The 8899-nt window shown below is 46.4% G+C and overlaps 1 protein-coding gene across 1 annotated transcript in view; it reads right to left on the reverse strand.

Moving 5' to 3' along the window:
* LOC134441319 (protein bicaudal C homolog 1-B-like) overlaps positions 1 to 3022 on the reverse strand; it is a 136033-nt gene extending 133011 nt beyond the window's left edge. Inside the window, exon 1 of the mRNA XM_063191589.1 lies at positions 2536 to 3022. Within this exon, the coding sequence (XP_063047659.1) occupies positions 2536 to 2728 (193 nt within the window). The 5' untranslated portion in view covers positions 2729 to 3022. The remainder of the gene's footprint in view (positions 1 to 2535) is intronic.
* Positions 3023 to 8899: the final 5877 nt, after the last annotated feature.

Below are 8899 nucleotides of genomic sequence, written 5' to 3' on the forward strand. Positions count from 1 at the left end.
ATAAAAACAACAAACTGCTCGAGACAGCTGCCTGCCTGGCACCCAGGAGTGTGCTCTGCTCACACTGATCTGCAGACACACAATTGGGAATCCCTCGCTGGACACACACACACACACACACACACACACACACACACACACACACACACACACACACACACACACACACACAATTACAGAAATCAATCCATACACACAGACACACACAGTTGAGATCACAGACAAGAACGTTGTGTAGCCCACACACACGCATGCAGACAGACAGACACGCACGCACGCACGCACGTCCATCCGCGTGCACTCATACACATGCATGCATGCATGCACGCACATGCACACGCACGCACATGCACACGCACAGCCTAGGAATCAAAGCTTGGGGTGCTTTATGGTTCAATGGTGAATCATTCATCCTCCTTGGCTGGGTGGCAGTGCAAGGGAAATGCCTTGAGTCAGTGATCATTGGTTGACATGGGACTGCTCTTCCAAACAAGCCCACTGATCAGTCACAGGAACATCTGTGCTGTGCGTGTCCATGACAACCATCAGCGTTCCGTCACCACGGGCAACCCCAGTGATATGAAGTTCATCCATGACTATATATGGACTATTGTTGTCATTAGACTAAGGAGTCCCAAACACACCCACACACGTGTACAGTCACTCACACACACTCAAACATACGCACAGACAAACACACACACACACACACACACACACAAACACACACACACACACACACACACACAGTGACGTGGCAGAGAGAGTCTGGAAGACGGCCTTTGCTTGTGTGGTTTTCCAGGAAAAGGCGGTGATTACATGCAGCTTTTAGGAATGTACAGCGCAGCACTGGAGAGCAACAGCAGAGCAGAGCAACAGCAGAGCTCTAAACCCCAGAGGACATCGCTCTATAGACCAGGCAGAGGTTCTCAACCTTTTTACAGGCGTCCTAGCACCTCTAGAAGAGGGTATAGATGGGGCTTTTTTGTTTATCAACACGGTGTTGTGAGGAGGGGCAAGACACTGGCAGCCAACCACATGAGCTACATTTTTGACCGACCGCGGTTTCCAACAAGCAGAGGTTCAGTTGTACTCAGTTAGTTTCATGCAGTCAGGGGAAAACAAAAGTTTAGAACCCATGTATTGTCCGTCCGTCCGTCCGTCAGTTGGTCTGTCCGTCTGAAATGCATTCTTTAAATCGGCCAAAACATGTTCATGTTACTCTATTCATATTTGTGCTTTTGGACGCATCTTTGTCCGCCTGTCAGGCTTGTTTGAACAAACACCCCCTTGGCCTCATCATATGCCTCCCAACGCCCCCTTGACCACATCAGAAGCCTGCCAACGCCCCCCCCCCCCCCCCCCCCCCCCCCCCCCCCCCCCCCCCCCCCCCCCCCCCCTCCCCCCCCCCCCCCCCTTAGTAATGAAAATTTAAATATACAAATGCCTAAGCTCTGTCCCCACTCATCTGTATCCTTCTCACCGCCCCCCTAGGGCCCCCCACACCCCCTGGAGGGCTGTAGTGCCCCTGTTGAGAAACACTACTATAGACAACAGCCTGTGGCCAAGCTGTAGTACATTACTCTACAGCCTGTGGTCAACCTAGTACACTTCTCTATAACCCATGGGTGGGTAACCTATGTCTCGAGGTCCATTTATGGCCCTTGAGGCCGTTTTATCCGGCCCAAGATATATTTTTAATGTGCTGCAGCTTCACAGGAAATATGACATATTTTGTAAAGCAATCTTAGAAATTACATGTGCAATACAATTAAGTTATATTCAGGGGACCTAGAGAAGGTGGGGTCTGTCTTAAAGGTGGCAAGATTCATGATTATTTTTATTTGTCCCACAGGAAATTTGTCTTGGACAATCACACAGCTTCTGCAACAATAGGCCCAAAAACATTTTCAGTACTGTATCAGCATTCAGGTAAAACAGGGTTCAATCATGACCTCTGCCGGTGAAGCATTGCAACTTCATCTTCCCGCTGCACAAATACACAACGTGACATACCATGCATTGACCATGCATAGCCTTATGACTCCTCCGAGATGTCTGATTATTGTGATCGATTGTAACATTGTAACATTTGGATTACCAATCACTAAACACACGCATGATGCCAACATTGTGATGAAAAGAACCATGATAAACTATCATTGGGCCAAAGTGGGTATCACATTGGTTACCAAAATCATCATATAGCCGTTGCCAACACTTGAAACATTTTGACTATTTGAATTTTAAATCTCTCTACCCTACACTGTTTTGCCTACATGATAACGTCTGCCTTGTGGTGAAGCCGAACACCGATTTTTGTTTAAAATGTTTAAAATGTTGCAACTCAAAGTTGGAGTGATTCAAAGTGAGTAAAGTGTGCCAACAAGTGAAGTTAACTTTGTAAAGCAAAAAAAAAAAGATTTTCAACTCTGGTATTCGGAAGACTGATCACAGTAACATCATCAAAAAATCAAAGTCAGACTGCTAAGTAATGTTTCAAGACAAAGGAAAACGGTCAGAGGCAACTGTTACCTAGAAGCATGATCTCAAGTTTCTTGCGGTCCACACGGAACCTCTCCTCAGTCCACTCCGGGTCTGGCGGGGAAAGTGGCCCGCTTGAGTCATCCTCAGAAAGGGGTAAAGGTGAATCTGTACTCCGCTCGCTGTTGGAACCCGGATCCGAGTGCTGCAAGTATCCACTCAAAGTGTCGCACTGAGCGGCCATGGCGCGGGCGCGGGGGCTACCGATTCCTCCGGGCACAGTGTTCCAAACGGTTACTGCTATTGAAGCCCCAACTTTTTACCAGAACCGAATTACTTCACTCATTTCCACCCCAAAACCAGCACGACGTTGCGAATCATAACGCCGAGGGGTTGTTTAGCCTACTGGTTTCCTGGTGCAGCCTCCTGTCTCCAAAATTATGTGCCGACTGAAATCAGAAGCCCAGAGTCTACGCTCCTCCAAACCCAGAAATCGGCGGACTGAGGGTTTTACGTGTCAAATTCACTTCCCCAACTCTCCTCCCAAACCGCTCTGCATCTAAGAATGAGTCTGGTAGTCTCGGCTATAGCCTTGAACTGTTTGAACTAATGCGTTTGATTTGATTGGAGTTTATTGGTTTTTTTCCTGAGAACGTTTTAAATAAAATAAAAAATAAAATATCTGAGTCCTTTTTATAACTTGCACTTTATTCCCCTTGTGTCAAAGCATGCATAAGCCTAGTCCCCCTCATTTAGCATATTCTCAATGAGACTTCCCCAAGGCCTGCAAGAACTGATGATGACAAAGTTGAAGTATCTTTATAGTCTACAATGGGGCATACATATCCTAGTCTACGGGGAAGCCGACAGCTTGGGGAAGTGGGGTCAATTATCTCAGGCCCAGGGAGATGGCGGCAGAGGCGCATCTTGCCACCAGGCAAGGCAGGCAGCCGCTTGGGGCCCCCAAGCCCTAGTGGATAACAGCCCACACTTTACCACAGTAGTGGAGATTTTGGTTCAAATGTTCATTATTTTGCATTTTCGCTTGGGACCCCATCTGACCCTAGAATCGCCTCTGGGTGGGGGTCCATAATGGGGTCCTCAATGCATTGCATTGGCCCAATGACTTTGATGACTAAAAAATTGTCTTTGTCCTGGGCCCAGCCAAAGCTGTCAGCACCGCAGCACTGCATACATACACGCACATCTATAGGGGGCTATTATATCTAATGCATGTTCAGGGGTATTGAACCCCAATCATTTTAATAATCATTTCATCATTTAGACATAATTTAATCATTTTAATATCTTAGGCCTGTAAAAGAATGTTATGACAAAGGATTTGCTTTATCGTCTATAATTTTGGGTAAGGGTTAGGGGTATAGCTAGCCTACATGTAGCCTAGGCTATGTTGTGTTTGGTTGATTTGCATGTTAAGACCCAGCAGTATAGGAACCAACAAACATCTAACAATGTAGGTTATTGCCATTCAGCTTCAAGCTGGAGTGATCCAGGGAAGGCATAAGCCTAATGTTTCCATATGACATTTTGGCCTGGAGCTCCAACCAAAGATATCCAGTATGGTAAACCAAGATAGGACTCCGTTCTCCTAAATGGGCGTGACTTTCCCATTGAATTCCATCCTTCCATCCATTCTTCTATTCTCCTAGTCTAAGGATGGGCAACTTTTAGTGAAAGTGAAAGCCCAACTGGGAAACTCCAACTCCCATTGCCATTGTGACACAGCACTCCACAGCACACAAGTATTCACTGCACACAACAAAATTGCATTTATGCCTCATCCGTGCAAGGGGGCAGCCCCCAAAGGCGCCCCAAGGGAGCAGTGCGGTGGGCCAGTACCATGCTCAGGGTACCTCAGTCATGGAAGAGGATTGGGGATAGCACTGGTTAATTACTCCCCCCACCAACCTGGCGGGTCGGGAGTCGAACCGGAAACCTTTGGGCTACAAGTTGACGTCCTAACTGCTTATCCATGACTGCCCATTTTATGATGAGGAGGGCCACGATTTTTCATCACCACCATCAGAGGGCCACACCACCACAGATCTGACTGCAACTCACTGTTGGTTGCTCACTAACTGCCCATATTGTTGGGAATCAATAGAACACTCTGATTCTCAATACTCTATTGGTCAATAGTATAATTAGCCTACAACATATTGATTCAGTAGTCGTTTTACAAAAATGTGGTCGTTGTTTTTTTAATTGGGGCCTATTGTTTTATCTACGGGCCGCATGTGCCTATCTACTGGAGTGAGGAAGTGGGCCACATGTGGCCCGAGGGCCTCCAGTTTCAAACTTTCATCGGAGCACAGCTGCCTAAGGATGGCAGCTTACTGTAGAATCTTGCATCATGATGATTCCGGACCAAAAGAAACTATTTACAAATGGTCTCCTCTTCATCTATCGTGTCTCTGTCATCGAGGAAGGTACGAGTAGGAGAGTGGCGCAGGGAGGAGAGATGCTGTATTGGAGCTGGCCTGCACATGCACTGCTTGATATGATTTCTCCATCTTCTCTCCATTCCTCCTTTGTTTGCTCCATAGGATGAGGGTCAACATTGAGGCCTGAGGCTGGAGGAGGGAGGAAACCAAGCGAAGGAAACGATTGAAGGATAGATACTGATAGTTGCCCCAGTCCCAGGCCAGACACTATGGCATGATGTGTATGTGTGTGTGTGTATGTGTGTGTGTGTGTGTGTGTGTGTGTGTGTGTGTGTGTGTGTGTGTGTGTGTGTGTGTGTGTGTGTGTGTGTGTGTGTGTGTGTGTGTATGTGTGTGTGTGTGTGTGTGTGTGTGTGTGTGTGTGTGTGTGTGTGTGTGTGTGTGTGTGTGTGTGTGTGTGTGTGTGTGTGTGTGCTTTACTTAACCCTGTGCTAATAATGTAAAGCAGACTGCTTAGCATTTGTACTTGTTCTGTATATGTTCTGCATACTGTTGCTATGCTTATGTCCTCGATTGTAAGTCGCTTTGGTTTAAAAAGCGTCTGCCAAATGTAATGTAATGCAACCAGAAAGGGGCGTGACATGGAGTCTGTGGTCCCCCTGGCCCTGTGCCCAGTCATGAATCCACCTCTTTGTCTGCCTATAGGCATGGGTCTTATAGAGCAGGGCTTCCCAAACTTTTCCATGACAAGGCCCCCCATATACATACCAGAAGATTCCAGTCACTGTGCACCCCCCTTGGTGGCTCACAACTTGATAAACCCCTTAAGTTTAAGCCCTTCCAAGTAGGCCTACATCAGGGATGTCAAATTCAGGCCAGGGGGCCAAATTTGGCCCGCGGAGTCATTTTATTTGACTTATTTTGTTTTGTTACTTTTTCTTCCAACTTGCTGCGGCCCCCAAGCACCCCCTCCAGTGGTCCGTGGCCCCCTCTTTGAAAACCTCTGGCCTAGAGGCCTACACCAAGGGGGTTCATGTGATATTCTTCTTTATGTTTTTTATAAAGTTATCTTCCACACGCCGCTCTTCCGTCTTGTTGGTGCGTCTCTGAAGTAATCAAGTAGCTAGGAATTGGATTGCACTCTTTTTTCTTCTTTCTTGTTCTTTTCTTTTTATTTAAACATTGCAGGGACTGATATGACAGATGTTTCGGCTGCAAGAGCCTTCTTCAGTGTTGATGTTTTAACCAACAAATCAAATTTCCAATCAAATTTCTTTCCTGCTTCCCACCTCTCTGTTTTCCTGGGGCACGGTTTTGCTGAATTGTGTGTACAATAGAGTAGAGTAGAATAGAGTAACTCTATTTATTTAGGGGCCAAGCAGCGAAGCTGGCGAAGGCCCCTATAGAGTTAGTAGGTTTTCTTCATTATTAGGGGCCAAGCAGCGAAGCTGGCGAAGGCCCCTACTGTTTTAGCTGGTTTTTAGGGGCCAAGCAGCGAAGCTGGCGAAGGCCCCTATAGAGTTAGTAGGTTTTCTTCATTATTATTATTCTCTAGTCACCATTCCTCTCCCTCTGCAAGTCTATGGCAGCCCATAGAACCGTAGGCAGGAAAATGCTGTAAATTGGCACACACATTCGAGGCAGTCTCAGCATTACCCACAGCGATTTACAGGTCCTCAGTCCCAACACTCTAGCGCCACCAACAGGTCAAAGTTGCAGGTATATTTCTGCTTGTAACTTTTGAACCGCTGGGCCAATTTTCATAAACTTGGTATCCCTGGAATCCTTGGGCCAAGACGAATCCAACGCACCCTATGACGTCATTTTCCGCCAGGATAGTTTTCCCGCCATTTTGAATTTTGTAAAATTCAATAAAAATGCTATTTTTTCGGCAATTTTTGACCAATTCGCCCGAAACTTGGTATATAGTATCTCTGGACTGAGCTACACATGGGGTCTTCAGGAATATTGGATATCATTTATCGTTTAGCCGTGAGAGCCAATCAAAATTGTCATAAACGTGGCAAAACAGGAAGTGAGGTCATATCTCAGCAACCGTTTGTCGAATTAGGCTGGGATTTTGTACACACATAGTAGTCTATCCCATGACCTACCACAAAAAAAAATCAGATCCCCAGCTCAAACTCTGTAGCGCCACCAGCAGGTCAAAAGTTTAGCTACATTTTTGCCTGTAGCTTTTGAACCGTACTCCCAATTTTCAAAATATTGGTACACAGGTCATCTTCACACTATGCTGCACCCAGGTATGGATTTTCGTAACGATTGAAAAAACTATCAGCTCTCAGCAGCCATTCAAAATTGTGGAAAGAATGGAGGGATTTTTCTCATCTCTCTGTCCCCTTTGCCAACGGCAGCAGGGCACGTTCACTGACACCATTCTCGGCAGGGGGTCTCTGGACACAAGAGACGAGAGCTTAGGTAACGTAGTCTGCTATTGCTCTAGTGTCAACCAAAGCCCCACTGCCCCAGCCCCTGCACATACCCCCCCACCCCCACCCCACACACACAGACAGACAGAGGGAGAGGGAGAGGGAGAGGGAGAGAGAGGGAAGGAGGGAGGGAGAGAGAGAGAGAGAGACCATTGTTGTTCTCTCGGTTCCTCTGTCTCTCACACACACACACACACACACACACACACACACACACACACACACGTTACTTCTATGTACACCAATTCCTCAGACCAGTCTCTCAAAAGGCTGGCCAACATTACATTGCAGCCTATAGGATTCTTATGTTTAGGATTTCAAGGACATATCTATTTTCAGTAGGCTCCCTATTCTTTTCCATAATATTGTATGTCATATAAACAATTTTACTAAATAGAATGATCACAGAGGATTATAATTGCTGTCCAAAAAGCAAACCTCTCAAGTATAGAAATGACTTGCTGATATTTTATAGACTAATTTGAGAGGGAATGGAAATGTGTTACTCAATATAAATCAAGGGCAGCACAGACCCTGCCATGGCCAACCGGTAGGGCACTCGTCTATCATGCGGCTGACCCGGGTTTGATTCCCAGCCCAGGTCCTTTGCCTACCCTCCCCGTCTCTCTCCCCATTTTCCCCTCCAAGGAATGCACCCCAACATTGGTGAGATTTGGGCCAAAGGGGGCGCTGCAGTTCCTTCTGTTGCCGTGGCAACTTTGGCAAGTTTACTGCTTGGCCCCGCATTGCTGCTTGCAGCTATATTTAGGGGCCAAGCAGCGAAGCTGGCGAAGGCCCCTATTGTATTAGCTGGTTTTCTTATTATTATGTCACCTTTCCTCTCCTTAGCAAGTCTATGGCAGCCCATAGAACCGTAGGTAGGAAAATGCTGTAAATCGGCACACACATTTGGGCCAGTCTCAGCATTACCCACAGCAATTTATAGGACCCCAGCCCCAACGCTCTAGCGCCACCAGCAGGTCAAAGTTGGAGGTACATTTCTGCTTGTAACTTTTGAACCGCTGGGCCAATTTTCATAAACTTGGTATCCCTGGAATCCTTGGGCCAAGACGAATCCAACGCACCCTATGACGTCATTTTCCGCCTGGATAGTTTTCCCGCCATTTTGAATTTTGTGAAATTCAATAAAAATGCTACTTCTCCCACAAATTTTGACCATTTCGCCCGAAATTCGATATATTATATCTCTGTACTGAGCTTCATATGGGGTCTCAAGGAATATTGGATATCTTTTATCGTTTAGCCGTGACAGCCAATCAAAATTGTCGTAAAAGTGGCAAAACAGGAAGTGAGGTCATATCTCAGCAACCCTTTGACGGTTTCGGCTAGGATTTTGTACACACATAGATGTCCATCCCATGACCTACTGAAAAAAAATGTAGATCCCCAGCTCAAACTCTGTAGCGCCACCAGCAGGTCAAAATTTTAGCTACATTTTGGCCTGTAGCTTTTAAACCATATGCACGATGTAAAATATATTATTATCACTAGAATCCTTGGGCCAAGCCGAATCCAACGCACTATATGACGTTATGTCAA

This window comes from Engraulis encrasicolus, chromosome 24, assembly GCF_034702125.1.
Source record: "Engraulis encrasicolus isolate BLACKSEA-1 chromosome 24, IST_EnEncr_1.0, whole genome shotgun sequence".
Taxonomy (NCBI): Eukaryota; Metazoa; Chordata; class Actinopteri; order Clupeiformes; family Engraulidae; genus Engraulis; species Engraulis encrasicolus.